At 47.2% G+C, this 19,287-nt stretch overlaps 1 protein-coding gene across 1 annotated transcript in view; it reads left to right on the top strand.

Moving 5' to 3' along the window:
* Positions 1–19,287, top strand: part of RHOQ (ras homolog family member Q) — a 38,900-nt gene that overhangs the window by 836 nt on the left and 18,777 nt on the right. Inside the window, exon 2 of the mRNA XM_057740616.1 lies at positions 235–293. Within this exon, the coding sequence (XP_057596599.1) occupies positions 235–293 (59 nt within the window). The remainder of the gene's footprint in view (positions 1–234; positions 294–19,287) is intronic.

Genomic DNA, 19,287 nt, shown 5'->3' with positions numbered 1-19,287 from the left:
AACGTGGCTACGGGACTTGGGAGAAAGGAGTGGGCAGCTGGGGGCCACATCGCCCCGACCTCACACCACTTCACAGTGAGCCGGGCACAAGGGGAAAGGGGTGGCATCTCCCTAGGAGCGCCCGCTTGCCTCCAGCTGGGTTAGGAGGGAAGGGTCCTGGTGGGGAACGAAATTGCCCCAGAGCCTAGATAATTGTGAGCTTCTCTCCCCGCCCCCACTTCTCTGCCCTTGCAGTCAGCGTCACCGTAGGGGGCAAGCAGTACCTGCTGGGACTCTATGACACGGCCGGACAGGTGAGTGTCTTGGCCCCTGGCCGCACCCCCCTGCCTTTCCCCAATTCTGGGTGCCTGCGAAGGGCCTTTGGAAACCGAGGTGTTTAGGAGGGAGGGTGTGTCTGCAAGGGTCCCTCTGGATCAAGTATTTCTTTTTTCAAGTCAGCACATTAGGAAAAGGAAAAAAACCCGTCAGCAACAAACCCAGACCAGTCCACCCCATGTGAACCCCCCGGGCTGAAAGTTTTTGCCTGTGTGTGCCTTGTGTCTGGTGCCTGGTGTGTGAGTCCCAACTCCTGTTGCAAAGTGGCAGCGGCCAATCCTGAAGCGCCCTTATTTTTAGTTGCAGATGACCAGGTCTCCCCTCACAGCCTTTGTTTGGTCCCTCATTGGTGAGTGGTCTGCCTGCCGGAGGAGCCTGATTGGTGGGAAATGGCATCATCTAATATGATGGGAAGGCATTTGGTCCTGGTTATGTTTATTACAACATCATTGCACTCTGGGACTCCAGTCCCTGAAAACGTAATTTGTGGTGTTACCAGAGGACCACAGGGAGAAAAGAAAAGAAACAACAACTACCCAGCCACTCCCTGGGGCAGGGAGGAGAAGGAAGGGTTAGGAGTTCAGTGTGAATCTTGGAGGAAGAGCTTTTTTTGTTGTTCCCTAGGAAAGCCAGGTGACTTTGTCTGGGTTTTCTTTGGTAGAGATTATTGTGCAGCAAGAAAATGCACCCTTCTCCTGTCAGCCTCTGACCATTATTTGCAAATTAGAGGTGGCTTCTGATGGATAAAGGTCTCCTCTCTGTCTCTGTCCCAGCTCCACCCTCTTCCCTAAACCACTTTTGCTGTGGGCCTAAGATGATTTGTTTGATGAAGTTGTGCAAAATCCAGCCCTGTGATTAGCCCTGAAAATTTGGGCAGAAGTTTCCACGTGTCATCCAGACTTGAGTCCTTGAGGACATGTGAGTGGCTGAGGGCGTTGGAGAGTGTCTTTAGGGGATGCCCAGTAGTATAGTTTCCTTTTCTGTATGTCGGGATTTAAAAAATTCACACCATTCCCCTGGGTGTATATGATATGCAGGATGCTTGGTACGGAGTCTGGCACACACTATGTCAATAAAGAGGAGCTTTTCTTTGTAGCCCTTCTGGATTTGGGTTTCAGAATTGTAGTTTGCCAGGTTAGACTCTGAAAAATGTCTTGTTGGGAGGTACCTTGATGTGGTCTCGGGTTTCTATACTGTGAAGTTAGAGGCGCCTCTGAGAGAAATTATTGGCAGAGCAAGGTAGGTGCCTGAGGCCACCCCCTTTCACCAAACTGAACCAAGTCAGTACAGCGGGTTCTTAGCTTTCCAGGGCCCCTTTTCATTACCTGCCTTGTAGTTACTGCTTCTATCATTACCAGACAGTATGGAGGGCAAGAGGCAGAACCCATTCAATCAAGTAAGACTAGCTTTTAAGCAGTACAGCTGGTAAACAACAGGTTGAAATTATTGTTTGAAAGGAGAGAGGTTAAGAATCGTCTCTAATTTTAACTTCTCTCACTACTGCCTCTTCCCTTTTCTTTGTTACTTGTCACCACGACCATCTTTTGACCACGAGCCCTTTTCAACAGGACGTGTGTATGTCAGAGCTGTTCTGTGCACATTCAAATCTGACTAATATTTACTGACTTCCTTCTACATGTCAGGCCTGGGGCAGCCACATGCAAATATTATTTTATTTTCTCCACTAAACAACCCCATGAGATAGGTGATCCTCCATCACTCTGAGCCCTAGTTTCCTCCTTGCAGATGAGGAAACTAGGGCTCAGAGAAGCTAGGTTGCTGACCTAAAGTCACACAGCTACTAAGGGGTGTTCCTGGGATTAGGACATGGGTCTGAATCTGCCCTAGTTTGAGGTGGTGGTATACAGAGGAAGTCATGGGAGGTGCTGAGGTGCCACTTGGGTTGATTGGATTGCTTGTGTGTCTGTAGACATGGTCCCCGGAATCTTCACAGTCATTCTCTACGTGGGGGTTGTATGCCACCCCTGCAGGGGAGAGAACCCAGGTCCAAAGAATCAACTGCTGTTTTCAGTGGAGATTGTAAGCTATATTCCAAGTGGGATCAACCAATTGGTGAGAGTCAAATAGTACTGTTTTTCACCTACTCTGTTGGCCGAGAGGTGTGTTAGGTCCCCTTGGGGTTTCTCCCAGTAAACTTTTCTTAGTTAGTGATAATTCATCTTTAGCATCCAAGGTTTATTACTAATAAGCAATCTTAGCAACATAACCATCAATGAGATTAAATGAGTGCCCACTCTGTACCTAACATGGTGCTCAGCACCTGGGGGGTATCAAAGAATAAATTTAAGATAGGGACCTGCCATGGCTGATGACAGCATAGGTGGAGGTGTCTAAATTAGATGCCATGTGTGATATGTAGGAGATTCTTGTGTTGTACTTGGTCATTAAGACCTCATGCCTCTGTGAACTGCTGTCAGATTAATCTTACAATAATAATAATGATAAACACATACACATGCATATACGTATATAGAGAAATTTTTAAGTCCGATGGACAGCAGAGGAAAGCCCATGGGCTTTGGAACCAAATAAGCTCAGGTCCAGATCTCCACCTTGCTGTACTGGTTCTGCGATTCTAGCTACATGATTAACCTTCTTTGTGATCTAGTAAAAATGTCAGTAATTAGAATCTGCACTGCTGTGTTGTTGGTCGGTTTAAATTGTTTAATGTATATAAAAACAGCTGACACTGTTCTTCATTCATAATAGTAGATGTGTAATAACTATTATGAGAAATAATTGTGCTCCACTGTGGGCAGTTTTGTGGGGGGGAGGGTTCACAGGTGGAAGAGGACGGTGAATTACACCTGGAGGTGATAGAAATTCCACTAGGATGCCAGACCCTAGTGGAGGTATGGTGCTAGCTTTGTACTTCATAATTCCCACGGTCCCCATCACTGGAACCATTCAGTCTAGTGCTCGCTGTTCTAAATGCCCTGTTGTGTCAGATGGTTTCCTTTCTTGATCAAGACCTGCATCCCCAGTGGAACAAGAGAAACTCTTAGAAAAATGAAGAGTTCAGTGTAGAATTTGAGAACCAAGTGGGGTATGTAGGTTTCCATTGATTCTACTTTGGGAGGTAAGATGGGATGAGGAGAACGCGCTTTAAAATGTTCACTTGTGCACTTGGGCACTCACTGTGTTTGAACAACAGCAACAGCATCTCTCTTGGGTTGGAACTTCTAGTCTGTGTGCTTACTCTGCTGTCCTCTCTTTGACCCCAGTTGAGTTCAGCCGTAGGTAACAATGGCCCGATTTATATATTAAAGAACATATTAGGGAACTTCAAGAGATGACTGTAGTAGATGACCTCTTGCCTTCCAGAGCAGGCTGCTTCCCCCTTAACCTCTGCTGCTATTGGCAGAGAGAGAGAGAGAATATATAATGAATGTGAATGTGTTGGGCATCACGTTCTGAGTCCCATCACGTTCTCTGCCTGGGCACATCCCTCAGCACCCCCGACACACTAGCATTAGGCCAAAGCGAAACCCGCTCTCTTGGCCAAGCCCCTGGCGGCCCAGGAGTAGCCCCGACACTTTACTGCCAAGCATTTCAGAGTGGAAGTTGAGGGCGCTCCTTCCTCCCCCTGGGGCCTGCTGGAGGGGTCCGGCGTCTGGCCTGGACGCTTCTTTCTTGCCCGGCTTTCAGGGCTTCAGGCTTTCAGGGCTTCAGGGTCGGCTCCGCAGCAGCCCCATTGTCTGCTCAGGGAGGTGCTGGTGGGGTGAGATTTTCCCTCCTGCCTCTGCACTGTTTGGAGCTCAGGGGAAGTGGGAAGAGCTCTGGCTCTGGCAGACAAGCCTGCGGGAGCTGCCTGGCAAGCTGCTCTCGAGCTGCGGGCTCCAGGCTGATCTCTTAATCCTTGGCAGGAAGGCAGAACTTGATACCCTGAGGAGGGAAGGACGGATGCCCAGTTTATCCAGGTCCCGGAATACCCACACTCAGGAGGGTGTGTTGGGGGTGAGTTTGGGTTCCCTTAGAGTTCCAGATTTAGCCACGGCCTCAGTGTGTACACAAGTCCATATGTGTGCTTTTGGGTATGCTGTTGCTACATCTGTTAACTTAAACACACACAAGTTCAGGGTTGCATACAGGAGAGCTAATAATACCTTAACTCAGGTGTCCTCTGGGGTTGGTCCAGGGACAGGTGAGGTCTGTTTCTTACTTGACATAGCCCAGCAACTGCGGCTGCCTTGCAGGCCCTCTGGGTGCCCAGGGAAGCACTTCCCCTCCAGAAGGGAATCTCCAGGGGAGGTAACCTGGGAATGCCCCACCTTCTGGAATGACCCATGCCCAAGGGCCTAGTATAACGGGACGGGGACGGGTAAGCCCAGGGCATTGCCACTCATGGACCGCTTCCCACCTTTGGGTAGGCATCCGCACAAAACCTTCCCAGGTACACTCTTCCCAGATGAGGAAATTTGAGAGTGAGTGGGCTTATGAGAACCAGACCAAGATGTGATTAGGAAAAAGATTTTCCTTACTTTGGAGGGGCCTGCAGGGAACATCAGTAGGGCTCTGGGAGTACCCGCTCACATCACCCAGGCTCCAGGTCCCTGAAGCCCCACATTGCATCCCTGAGGGGCCCCAGGAGCAGAGTTTGGGAGGAGCCACAGGGTTCCTTCCAGACATCAGCTGCAACAGGTGAGATGCTGGCACTGAGCATCCTGATTTCCCTTAGTAACCTGCTGTAGACTTGTCATCTGTGCATTTTGCTAACCTTTTTTAGGAGCTATTTATATCTCCAGTTTGCACCGCATCATAGGGAATGCTGGTTTCCTCCCCCGCACGGGGAAGGTGGATGGCCTTTGTTGGCTCCAAAGCCTTTGCAATGGCCGAGTGCCCCACGTCCCCACTCTTGGCACTCTGATGTGGGTTTGGGATGTGAACCTCTGATCCATCCGGCTTCATTCCTCTCATGATTCTCTTGAAGTTTGGTGTGACATTTATGCACTGGGAACCAAAGCTTCCCAGCAGGTGTATCAGGAACGGTGTTACAGGTGCACCCAGATACCATCCACTCAGCTCGTGGGGATGGGGGAGGGGAGGGCAGTGTGCAGCCTCCAGGGGGCTGAGCATATGTGGTCATTTCTGCGTGTGCCAGGATGTGAGAAAGGTGAGAAGCATTGCTTTAAAGCTCCTGGGTCAGAGGCCTTATGGACAACTGGGTGTGTGTGGTTTTGTTGTGGAATTTGGGTATTCAAGAGATGAGCCCTAATGGTATTAAAACAAAACAGAGCCGCTCTCCATGGGGCTATCGGTTTCTAGCAATGACACGTGTTGGAAGCAGCTGGTACTACCAAGAGGCCTCAGATACAGGATAGCAGTATGCAAGGAGGAGGAAAGAGAGGCTGTTACAAAGAAATTAAGCCCAAGACCACACATGTCTTTAAAATTTGTGCGCCTCAGCTGAATTTCTTTACACTCAGAGGGCTTGGTTTTGCCCTAATTTGGTGTGCTTGGGTCAAGGAACAGCTTTCCTTGCCCTCAGCAGTTTGCTGTTCCTCTTTTAGTTTCTGGCAGGCAGCTGCTTTGCACGAGGAAGCGAGGGGAGACCCAGCCAGGGAGGCTACGCAGAGCAGCAGGATGGCCGTGGTAGGTCATTGGAGCCCTTCCCGGCCACCTAGCTCTCCCAGTACAGTTCTTCCAGACCCACTGCCTGCTGGGCTGACTCGATTCTCTCTAAGCTCCATGAGGACAGGCGACCATGTCTCTTTTTCTCCACCATGTTTCCAGCACGTAGCCCAGTGCCTGGTGCATGGTAGACCTATAATGACTATTTCTTAAATTGAGTTGACTCCCATTTGGCTGTCAACTCATTTCTGCTAAAAGGTTAACCAGAGACTAGAGCTGTTGCTGTTAAATAAGAGCTTCTGCTGCAACCTCTTTCTTGGAAAGAAAGCTTTGCTAATTTAGTAGAAGTCTCTAAGTTTCAAAGGAGTGACAGGCCAGCAGTGTTATCCCCCCACCCAGAACCTGGGGGCTTTCAGTGGTCACCAACGGGCCAGTCCCCCAATGCTCTCTGTCAAGTGCAGGCCTCCACATCTTTCCTGAGACCTCTCACTCTCAGGTCCCCTGAGGAGGAGGCAGCTTGGCAGTGGAAGTGTGGGTTTGGGGTTCTCTGGAACATCTTTGAATCCTCTCCTCCTCTCTGTCGTTGTGAGACCGTCAGGCAGCTGACTTCTTTCCGCCCTGTGGACTGGGGAGATTCTGGCCGCCTTGCAGGGTTGCTGTTAGGGTTAGTTAGAGATGATGTGTAGTTGTCCCAGATGGCCTGGTGCTCAGTCAGTGGTGACTGTCCTGGCCAGCTTTGGGGGCTCCACCCCAGCTCAGTTCAGCTGGTGTTGATTCAGTGCCTGCTCTGTGTTCCCTCCTGTGGGAGAAGAAAGGGGGGATCAGATGGCAGAAAGCAACTGGGAACACTCCTCTTGTGAAATTGAGTGGTACACCATCCCAGTTGAGAAGAGGTGGTAGGGATGAGCTTTTGAAAGTTGTAGGCCTTGCACTCTAGAGCCTGCAAGCCACAACAATTGCGCCCATGTGCCACAACTCCTGAAGCCTACGCGCCAAGAGTCTGTGCTCCACAACAAGGGAAGCCACTGCATGAGAAGCCCATGCGCCCCAAATAGAGAAGGCCCCACATGCAGCAACAAAGACCCAACACAGACAATAAATAAATAAATAAATAAATAAATAAATAAATAAATAAATAAGTTGTAGGCTTGCAGGAGGAGATGGGAAGCTGTACAGTAGACTGGTTACCACTGTGGGCCCCCACATTGGACTGCCACAGTCCACTTCCCAGCAAGGGGCTTGGCCTCTCAAAACCTCAGTTTCCTTATCTGTAAAATGGGGATTATAAAATCAAATCAGAGCTTCCCAGCTCCCGGGTAAGGGATTTTTCTCAGCCTCAAGGTGGCTGGGTGGGGCCTGGGATGGACAGCCCTGGGCTCAGGTTGTCCCTTCCAGCTTGAACAGTCTAACCTCAGTCACTTACCCCATGGCCCCTCTACCCCGTCCACTGTGTGCTGAACACATATTTCTTTTCTCTTGTTCCATGAAGTGAAAGGTTGGGAACCATTGGGCTAAATGAGGTCATGCAGACAGAGGGGCACAGAGAACTGACATTCTGGGTGGAGAGGAATAGCATGGGGAGCACAGGCACAGGGTGTCCCAAGTGTGTCTTTTTCTGGTACCTCGGATCCCTGCTATCAGTGTCAGCTTGTGGAGTAGGGATGAGAACTAAATCATGGAGTTTTTCACCCAGTAACTGACAACTTAGCAATTAGAGAGATATTAATCTGGTGCTGTGTTGCTTGTTGATTTTAATAAAAAGAACAGAACATAGGGGAAGGGGCCTCTATTATTGTCACTGTTTCTTTTCGAGTGACTGGTAGGAGCAGAGGCTCAGCCACCTCTCTCCTGATCCCCAGACTCAGGGTAGACTCTGGGGTTTAATAATGACACTTGTCATCAAGTGGCATTTTTACAGGGTGCAAAGCATGTTGTACATGGTGCCTTCCATGGGGCCTCTCACTTGCTCTATGAGTAAAGGAAGCAGGTGGTGGTTGCCTCCTTTGCAGGTTCAGCGAAGTTAAGTGACTTGTTCAGACCACACAGCTGGTAAAAGGCACCACCAAGGTTGCAGGCTAGACTGCCCAACTCCAAGACCTGGGTTCTTCATGTCAAACCACTCACACGAATCAGCTTGATGGTGTAATAGATCTCCTTTACATCACGTATAGTCCGTCGCTGACTATTTCATTAAAAAGTACATTCCGGGCACGTTGCTTTTCTGGACAGAAGAGTCGGTGGAGTGGGTCTGTAGATGGGACACTGGGGGCTGCTGCTAAAATGACTCCTTAAAAATACCCCCACCCCACCCCCACCCTGGGAAATTAAGGGTGTTTGTCCATTTGCTCATTCACCTCCATTCTTGCTGAAAAAGAGGCCTTCCCCTGCGTGGTGCAGGTGGCTGCCCTGCCGATGAGGCTGTGGAGGAAGCTTTGTGCTGATGCAGGTGTCGCCTGTTCCCAGGAAGGAGGACCGGGATGCGCTTTGTGCCCCTTGGCGTTGTCACCCATGCCCCGCCTGCCAGCCCTGACTTGACGTGAGCTTGCTGTGCAGGGGCTGCTGGGCAGAGCCGCTGCAGCCTGCCGGTGGCAAATGTCTTTTCCCTCCCATAGGGGCTGCCCTAGGCTTTTCTTTTCTCCCTTTAGGAGTTTCCCTATTTAGGTAAAAACTGCCGTTTTCAACCTGTTTGTCTCTCTTCCATCGAGATGTGCCCTGGAAATGCACCCAAAGACTTCCTCTGCCACCAGCTCCTTCTTTTGCCTGCCTTCCTGAACATCCTGCTGACTCTGCCTCAGCAGGGCTCCTACATCCCACATCCACAGCCTGGGCTGTGAACCACTGCTGTGGCTGCCAGGACTAGATGGAAACACTCATTCAGTCAGTCAGCAAACATTCCTTGAGCACCAAATCTGGGCCAGTACCTGTGCAAGGGGCGGAGCTTACAAGATAGATCAGGCCCAGGCCCTGCCCCCAGGAACTCACAGTTCAGCAAAGGGAGGGAGGGAGTGGGTGCCTGTTCATCTGGGGCACAGAGGAGACTGGGTTCTGTCCTTCCCAGGAGATGAGAATGTGCACAGCGGCCTGGGGTCCTCCAGATTGATTTTAGGTGGAGAAAGTGCTTAGATTGTATTCTTACATGTACTAGATGCTCAGTGAGGGTTTGAATTACTGCACCAGTTCTCAAATGTGGTCCCCAAACCAACATGCATCTCCTGGGAACACACTAGAAATCCAGACTCTTGGGCTCCACCCCAGACCTCCTGAATCAGAAAATCTGGAACAACTCTGGTATAACAAGCCCTCCAGGTGATTCTGATACTGGCGGAAATGTCAGAGCCACCAAGTTAATGAAAAACTGTGAACTTAATGTACCTCCTCTTAGCAAGCCACCTCCCCTCCTCCCCTCCCCCAACACAGTGTGTACACACACACACACACACACGCACACACTCTATACATGGTCTACTTACACACTGTCTCCAGGGTGCAAGCATATAACTTATCCATCTTATAATCTTTATTCATTTTTTAACCCCTGCCCATCCAAACACACCTCCGCACACCCTCATCTCTAGTTCTTTATACATGGTTGGGATGCTCCACATTTGTTGGAATGAACTGAATCCTTCAGCCACTGATGCTGCCTTCCTCACCTGCCTGGTGGAGATGGGCCCAAGGCACTATCAGGAGAAAACGGAAGCAGAACTTCTCAAGCTGCCCTTGGCTCCACTGGTATGCTGTCTGGCCCAAGGCCATGCACACAGTAGGCTCTGTGGGTATTCCTTGTTGAGGCCCAAATGCCAACCCATGTTCTCCCCCATGCATTAAGCAGGCAGACAGATTCGAGGCACAGGCCCTGCTCTGTTCACTGTAACTGAGGTTAGCACTTTAGGAGGTGACCGGCCTACCCCTGAAGATGATGCTGGTTTGGTTTGTGCTAAATTGGTTCCAAAGCAACAGATAGGCCATGACGTCCTTTTGTATTAAAACTCCCCAGGCAGGTCACTGGGGCGGTTGGAGGAAGGGCTGTTACTCAGACACCCTTCTCGGCAGTAATTACTTTTCTGGCTGACCATGGCTTTCTGTGTAAGTGTCCTCCTCCATTCCCCTGCCCTCCCCCACTTTTAAATTCCTCCTTCCTTCCTTTCTTCTTTCTCTATTGCCCTCGCTCTCTCTTTTTTCTTTTTTTTTGAAACTCGTTCCAGTGTAGAAAAGCCATCCTCTTTCAAATGGCCTAATGGTTGTGATTATAAATGAGTTGGCTCAAAGTATGCCCCCTTTAAGAGCTGCCACTGAGAGAAAGCATTTAATTCTGATTGTCCAGCTCGATTGAAATTCCATTTACCCCAGCTTAATTTTCAAAGGGCTGTGCCTCCCAGGGAGCTGGTTCAGGGTTCACAATTAAGGTGTTTCTTGTGGCCTCCCTGGCTCTGGAGGGGTGGGAAACAGGGTAGAGGTGAGAGGGTCCCTGCTTTCTTCAGAGGCCTTGTCCAGCAGAAGGGAGCTTCTGGTCTTCATCCAGCCTGCAGAAAGTGAGAAGTCCTTCTGAGGTGGAGGCTTCCCGTGAACACCTCCAGTGAGACTCCAGCCCTCTTAAGGTTGAACCCGATCTTTGAATTTCAGCTGGGAAGATCGTCTGCAGGCTACAGGCTAGCATTTCGTGGGATTCACGTGTAAGTCTTTCCTCAGCACCCAGATCGGAAGCCCTCAGAGGGGGTCTGCTTGTGGCACATAGCTCGTAGCACAGCTCACAACCAGGGGTGTGCTAGATTTAGGAGAATCGTTAGAAAGATGATCATGGGAAGAACTTTTTCCATGACTTTATATCATCTCCATATTTGCTTTCTCATCAGCTCATTTTAAAGGGAATTCTGATCTGTCTGGACATTATTGAAGGTCTTTAAAATCAGGTTTGAGTCTGTCATACAGAGTGAAGTCAGCCAGAAAGAGAAAAACAAATATTGTATGCTAACTCATACATACGGAATCTTAAAAAAAAAAATGGTACTGATGAACCCAGTGACAGGACAAGAATAAGGATGCAGATGCAGAGAATGGACTGGAAGACACGGGGTTGGGGGGGCGGGGGGCAAAGGGGAAGCTGGGACGAAGTGAGAGAGTAGCATAGACATGTATACACTACCAACTGTAAAATAGATAGCTAGTGGGAAGTTGCTATATAACAAAGGGAGATCAGCTTGATGATGGGTGATGCCTTAGAGGGCTGGGATGAGGAGGGTGGCGGGTAGTCGTGGGAGGGAGGGGATACGGGGATATGTATATAAATACAGCTGATTCACTTTGGTGTACCTCATAAGCTGGTACAAGCGTGTAAAGCAATTATATTCCAATAAAGAGCTTAAAAAAATAAAATTAAAATAAAATCAGGTTCTAGGTGGTTGGTGTAATGTGTTGCCCGTTGAGGCACCGTAGAAATCATCTCTTAACTCATGGAGCCCATTAGCAGAAAGGCTGCCAGGTCTATTTGAATAAACTATTGGCCAGGATGTGTGCTGTTCTCCAGAAAGTCTGGATCTATAGGATTCCTTCAGTGTTTTATGTCAGGTGTCCTTCTGTTAAAAGCAGGGGGGAGCCCTGGTATCCTGCTGCTTGACCAGGCAGTGTGGAAGCATCAGAGTCTAGGCAAGCTGGTATTATGAACAAAGCGATTCCTCAGAAATCCCTCGTGGGCCAGACTGCTTGATGTATAAGTTTACTCCTCTTTGCTTTTTAAAAATTGAGATATTATTTATATTCAGTGGATTTTATAAATTCACAGCGTTGTGCAACTGTCATCCCTATTTAATCCCGGAACATTCTCATCACCCCCAAAGAAACCCTGTACCTATAATTAGTCACTCTCCATTCTCCCCTTTCCCTAGCTCTTAGCAACCACTAATCTACTTTTGGTCCCTGTGGATTTGCCTGGTCTGGACGTTTCACATAAATGAAATCATACAATATGTGGCCTTTGTGTCTGGTTTCTTTCACTCAGCATCATGTTCTCAGGGTCCGTCCATGTTGCAGTTAAATATACCTGTACTTCGTTTCTTTACGTGGCTGAATAATCCTGGACTGTCCTTTTTATTCCTTTCTGTCTGTCTTCATTACATGGACATTCCGCCCGAACCCTGGAAACCACTTTCTGAAGTTCTGCTGGTCATGAACTTCTGGTGCTGTCTTCACCCCAGCCTCCGGTAGGGGTAGGGGCTGGTCTCCCTTCATTCCTTTGGTGTTCCAGGTCTCCTGCTGCCTCTGTTCATAATCCTCCCACCCCCATCCACACCCTTATGTCTTTATTCATCAAATATATGAGTATCTGTGAAATACAGGTGAGGTGAGGAACATAAAGATCCATCAGGTAGGGTTCTTCCTCTGCAGGAGCTTAGAGTCCATTGGGAAGAGCAGATGTATATAGATGACAAAATGCAAGCAGAATATGGGACTTGCCACGAAAAGGTAAAGTGTGAGGAGTGTCATAAAGGTGCCTGACTGCCAGGCTGCTTGCCTGGAACCTGCCAGAGAGCCAGGGCCTCAGTGGGGCCATCAAGACTCAGACACTTGATTTTATTGATCACATATCATCAGGTCCACGGGTCTGATTTGTATTAACTCACTGAGATCCAGGTATAAATAAGGTCGTGGAAGGATTAATTTACCATGGGGTCTTGGTGGAAAAATGGACACAAGCTAGAAACAAGTAGCTCACAGGGAAGAAAAGCAAATAGCTGATGAACACACAATAGGCAAAGATATGCGAATAAAAACTTTTCTCTTTCTTTTATCAAATTGAACGAGGGAAAAATTGATATTCAGGAGTCAGGGAAATGAATGCTCCATGTACTGTTGAGTAAAAACTGATGCAATCCATTTGGAGGTTAATTTGGCAAAGACACAAATTTTCAGTGATCCATTTCTATGAATTTATGCCCAGGAAACATTCAGTGTACACACATTTACATAAAATGATATTCCTCACAGCCATACTTATAATAGTGATGAATTAGAAAGACATTAATGCACAGTAAAAAGGATTTTTTAAATGATAGCATGATGTGTGTTAGAATAAGCGCGGCCATTAAAAACTTCCAAAAAATATTTAAAGATCCATGAAAAGGCTAGTGGTGTGTTAAATGTGAAAACGCAGGAATCAAAACTACACGTAGCATTATTACAACTTTGAAAAATAGGCATATGTATAATGTATAAGAAACAAATTGGCACAAAATTGTGAAAATGTTAAAGCAGTTGGCTCTAGGTAGTGATATTGAATATTTGTGGAAATTTACTTCTTTATACTTTATTGTTTTCCTCCAATTTAAAAAAAAAGTCACTTTATTTTTATTGACGTTATATATGCAGATGGTTTAAAGAATCAACAGTTCTATAAGATTCTTTTATGGAGAAACAAAGGATCCCTCTCCACTTTCCTGCAGAAAAGTCCTTTTCCACTCCCCCCAGGCAACCGCTTTCAATTCTGAGCTGTTTATGTTGGTAAAAGAAATCCTTTATTGCCTTCACACCACGAATGATGAGGCGTTAGCTCTCTTTCGCACATATCTTCCACTTCTCATCCATCTATACCCAGTAGCTATGTTGTAATTTCTGTTCGGTTATTGGTCAGTGGTGATATTTTTATCATTGCAGTAGCACAGCCGTGCCATTTAGTGTACTATAATTACTTTTCCCTCTTTGTGCCACTTTTTGTTTCCCTGGAGTTGCTAATTATCTTGCTTCTTCCCTTGCTTAGTTTTCCCCACATGCCTATTGCATCCTAAACTCTCCTTTCCATGCATTCCAGCATATCAAGTATTCTGTCAGTTTCTTCTTGGAGACATTTGTTGTGAGCCCGCTGACCTGCTTCAGTCTGGGCTAGTTGCCTCTAGCCTGCTGCACAGCTGTCATCCTGGGATTTTCCTTCATGATTGGGATTCCCTTTGGCTCTATGTCTTGTATTAGATCCCTATTTTTATTTTTCATGTCTTCATAGTTTACTTCCTCATTTTGGTAGAGCGTATATTTTATTAGTTTCCTGAGAAAAGATGCATTGTAGGCAAACTTTTTGATACCTGGTATGTTTAAAAATGTTTTTGTTTCCTTCATACCTGATTGACATTTTGAAAATAGATTGGAAATCATTTTTTCTTCATAACATTGAAGGTATTGCTCCATTGTCTTCCAGCTTCAATTTACGCTGTTAAAAAGTCTGATGACACTCTGATTCTGGATTTGTTGTCAGGAACCTGGTTTTTTGTCTTTGGAATTTCACACTCATGGGCTTTGGGTAGGGCCTAGCTGGCTATTGTGGGCCCTTTCACTCTAGAAACTCATGTCCTTCGGTTGTGAGAAATTTTCTTGGTTTATTTCTTTGATTTCTTCACTTTCAATTAATCTCTTCTGTAACACTAGAACTTCCAGTATTTAGATATTGGAACTTTTGGGGTGGCCCTATAATTATCTTCTATTTGCCCTCTCTTTGTCTTCTATTTACCCTCTCTTTGCTCCAGTTTTTGGAGAGTTCCTCAGTTTTATCATCTACCCCTTCTATTTTTTTTTTAACATGATTCTTTTTTTAATTTTCAAGAACCTTTCCTATTCTTTGGATTTCTTTTTTCTTTTTCTTTTCTTTTTTTTTTCATCTTCTAAGTTTGGTTTGGCTTGCTTTTGGTTTGAATATCTTCTCTAATTTCTCTGAGGGTATTAATGATAGGTTTTTGAAATTTTTGTCTCCCTGCATAGTATTTGGTTTTGATCTCTGCCTTTTGTGGCAGTTCCTCAGGTGTCTACTCATGTTTATGAAAGTGGCATTGGAGAATGGGAAGCTCTGTGTATACATGCGGCATGATGACTCTGGCCCTTACTGAAGGTCTGGGATTCTCAGCCTCAGCACTATTGGTATTTTGGGCTGGACAGTTTGCTGTGAGTGCTGTCCTATGAACTGTAAGATGTTTGACAGCATCCCCATTGTCTTCCCCACCCCAATCATGATGATCAGGAATGTCCCAGACATTGCCAAATGTTCCCGTGGGGCAACATCAGCCTTTGTTCCTTCTGCCCACATTTGAGAACCACTACTGTAGGGTGATTTGTCTGGGTCTTTTCATTGAGGAACCTGGTCCTTCCTCTTGTACTGTTCATATTCCCCAGAAAAGAATCTTCCGCTCTGCTGCCTGAGTGGCTTCTGCTGGGCTGCCACTGTTCTAGGAGGTGAGTAGAGGAAGCAGGATAAAGATATCAGTTTTGAATGTACCCTGACCCTGTGTGTATGTTCAGCTGGGCCCTGTGTGCTCCCACCAAGGGAACCCTCTGTTCTACCCTTTCCGGAAAATAAATATCATCTGCCTTTTGTCAGGGTTGGGGAGAGTGTTTATCATGATAGAGAATGGATCTGGGGTTTAACTGCTTTATAAACAGACTCTCAACCTGCCCTCTTGTTTGTGGCTCTACCTTCAACTCACTTTCAGAACACACTGCTTCCACACCTTTAGGGGGTTCTGTTGTGCGGAACGAGGTGCTTCTTTACTTCCCCTCATTGCTGGCCCAGGATCTGGCTCCCAGGGTCTGCTAAATCAGTTCCTACTTGTTCTTTGGCTTTCTGGCTTCTAAAATTGTGTGGCTGTTGTCTCCTTTCCTGTTTGCTTTGTCCTGTGGCTTTATGCCTTTTTTTTTTTAAAATACTGTACAAGTCAGTGGATTTTGGAAAGATCAAAGATAGATGCATGTGTTCAGCTGGCTAGGATTTACCTGAATTCTTCTCCAATTCGTTTTAATAGTTAGAAAACATAAATGTAAAGAGCAAAGCTATAGTGATAGATACCTTTTCAGTGCCTGTTATCCAGTGTACCTTTCCTTAGCATTAAAGTACCCGGGAAAATGAATTCATTAGAAGCTTCCTTGGGATTCAGGCTTTGGAGCAAAAGGTCTTAGAGGAGATGTGAATTTCATCTGGCTCCTAGCACCACATGGTCAACTGTCCCTTCCATATGAGAGCTTGGCTTTCTAGTGTCCAGGATCTGTTTGCCCACCACATTCAGCATCTTACCATTGGACAAAGCTGGATGGACACGAATATTCTAATTATGCAATTTCTCTTTTGCTAGACTCTATTTAGAGTCTCTGTAGATGATAACTTTTGATAACTTTTAAGTCAACATTTTTCAGGCAGGCCAAAACATACTCTATTAGGTTACAGCTTCCTTTAGTTACATTTTTAGTTACCTTGATTAGATTCGGGTGTTTTCAAGCATCTCAGTCATCTCTTAGTAGCGACCCATATTGTAGATGACTAATGACGATTACGGTTTCGTTTTCATGAATTTAATTCTCAACATGTAGCCGTATGTCAAATTATGAGGGTGTCCTACTGTAGTTCCCGTGTATTTATTAACTACACCTCCAGGTGTTGACATTGGGAGGCAGGAAGGAGCACTTCCCGCTCTTGGGATGGGGGCAGGAGAGGGTCAGGACTGTTTTCCTAGGTAAGGAGGTGGCATGAGTGTGTGGGTTTGGGGTGGGGAGGGGACCTGGGTAGGGCAGCGTATTGCATGCAGCCTTTTCTAGTCCTCAGGCGGACGTACTCCCTCCTGTGAACTCCTGTGGCACTTAGCATATGTGTCTCTTGTCATTAATCTTGTGCCTTCTTTGGACCTGTTTATCCCATTTAATCATAACAACAACCTCTGAGGTAGGTGATATTATTCACCACTCCCCCTGCCTTTGCTTTAGTGGATGAGAAAACAAGACACACTAAAATGACTGTATGAGTTACGCACACGGCCCATGAGAGCAACACTGGACCTCAGAGCAGGCGCACAAGCTCCAGATCTGTAAGTCATTATTCTAATTAGTGACTTCCCCTGCCGCCATGTCTTACTAGATTGCTTAACTTAAGCGAGTGGCTCTCTGAAGGGAGATGTATTTTCCAGGAAGCACATAGCACAGACTACTTAAAGGGGTCGATGTGTAGACTTGGACAGGACTCAGCTTAGCGGGTTACACAGGGCAGGGCTGAGGACTGGAACCTCACAGGTTCCTGTGCGATTTGACCAGACTCTAGGGTCCACACCTCTGTGGTTGAAAACTGCCTCCACCCCCACCCTCACCGGCTCAGCTGCTCCAACCACAGTCTCACCAGCACTTCACCTACTGCCCTGGGCTCAGCTGCTGCCCTCCAGCCCAGATGGGGGGAATGACAGCTCCTATCCCAGTGCTGCCTCCAAGGGTTTTATGAGGATCCACAAAAGTGAATGGACATTTGAAACCACTGGAATGACTGGAGTTTTTCTTGCAAAGTTTTGTTGTTTCCTCATCTGCCTGTAGTGTTGCTTTTCTTTGATTTTGTTTCACTGGCTCTCAGTTTGTTTTGGTCAATGTCACGTCTTCATAGCCAAGTTCTCTGTAGTTGGCAGTCCAGCTCCTGGACTGGCTGACCTTCTGGGAGCACAAAGATGGTGGTGCAAACATGGATCCAATGACCCTTTTATAGGCAGCCACTGAAAACTGCCTGTGCTGTGTGCAGCAGTGGGCGGCGAGGGCCGGGTGGGAAGGGCCAGGTGGCCACATCAAAGTCCATGTGCAGCATGATTCTTTTTCACTTCTCAGGTCTCAACCATTGTTTTAAAAAAATGCACTTGGGTTATATTGGTTTAGCTATCTTCAGTTGTTTTAATAAAATCCTTGACTTCAGGTCTTGCCTGCTGTGTAAACACGTGCACTTAGGAAGCTGCCACGTTTCTCAGCATGTTTTTCACAAAGTTGATTTTATCCTCAGTCCTCCTTTTCTACTCATTTATTCCTCTGCGCCAGGTCTGCTGAAGCTGAACAGAAAAAGAGCGCTGCTGGGCGTGATAAGCTCCTTGCAGCCACCACACAGGCTCCATGCCTGTCATACCTTAGCTCATTTAATCTTCCAACAGTTTAGTCCCTTTTATAGATGAAAGAAATGGTAAGTAACTTGCCGGAGGCCACATAGCCAGTAAAACTGTGATTCAAAGATTTAGAAAGTCTTTGTCTAAAATCTGCGACTGACCTACTGCTTGCAGAACAAAGGGGCCAGGAGGGTCCTAAACTAGTTGATAGGAGAACTGTCTTCCTGCCTCACTTTTGCCCGACTCTCCTGTGACTTTGGACAAGTGATGAGTTTCCCTGAGCCTCAGTTTCCTCATCAGTAAAGTGGGGGGTGCCCTATCTCATAGGCTAATGGTAAAGGTTAGACTGGATAGTTTGGCTAGCGTGAAAGCGGGAGGAAGGCGCTCTGTGCTGTGAAGCAAAATGAGGCTAGAGTAATGTGATGCAGTGACTCATTCATAAGCCTGGAAAAGCGCTCTGCTGGGAGCCTCCCGTAGTACAAGAAGGCCCGAGCTGGAGGGGAGAAGGTGAAGTGGGTGATGCAGAAGAGGCAGAGGATGGGGTACGAGACATGCCCGAAGGAGGGTAAGCTGTGCTCCACAGTGTGGAAGTGTGTCCTGGTGATGAATGCAGGTCTGAGGAGTGGATGGCTCGGGTGTTTCTGCCAGGGACTCCCAGCAGGAGAAGGGTATTTCTGCCGTGTGCAAGCACCTCTCTGAATTTCAAAGAAATCTGTGTGTGTGTGTGTGTGTGTGTGTGTGTGTGTCTGTGTGTCTGTGTGTCTGTGTGCGTGGGTGCCCATGAGGACCCAGCTTTGCATGCTTGTGGACCTGTGTGTATTTTTCTTAAATGAAGGTGAAATTCATACAACATAAAATTAATCAATTTTAAGTGTAGAGTTCAGTGGCATTTAGTACCTTCACAATGTTGCACAACCTCCGCCTCTGTCGCATTCCAAACATTTTCATCCCCCCAACAGAAATTGTGTGTACTTTCTAAAGAGTCTGTTCTGTGGAAGTGTATTTGTGAACCTTATGGGTCATCCTGATTTTGCTTACTTGCCCGGAAGCCTCCCTCCCTCGTTTGCCTGTGTTATGTCTTTGGCCAAGGAGTGTGGTCCAAGACTTCAGATTCCAATTGGGATTGCTAGTCATGGTTTAATTCCCCTGTGCAGCGTGGCTGCCTCAGGTGGGCATGGAGAAAACCAGCCTGTCAGGCTTAACCAGAGAGTAGTTCCAGAGTTGCTTGCTGCCTGACTGCTTGTTCTTAGTGTGTTAGGAGTCTGTGTGTAAGGGTGTCTGCCAATGAGAGGCTTCAGTCATTGTAAGCCTCTTCCTCAGAGGCAAAGAAGGTAGGTGTTAGTTCACGGTCAAGGAACATGGTGTTTCCTCTGCATTTGGCCCATCTGTAACTCCTAGTTCTGTGTTGGCGCCCTCACCCATGGGAAGCGCAGGTGACCTGCATCCACAGTGCCCAAGGGGCCCCTGTAGCTCAAGTGTTAAAAGGGTAAGAGGGCTGCTCCCCTGGAGGTGT

This window comes from Hippopotamus amphibius, chromosome 7 (assembly GCF_030028045.1).
Source record: "Hippopotamus amphibius kiboko isolate mHipAmp2 chromosome 7, mHipAmp2.hap2, whole genome shotgun sequence".
In the NCBI taxonomy this organism is placed as follows: Eukaryota; Metazoa; Chordata; class Mammalia; order Artiodactyla; family Hippopotamidae; genus Hippopotamus; species Hippopotamus amphibius.
Note: the sequence above shows the minus strand (reverse complement) of the source record. Positions and strands in the feature narration are given on the sequence as shown.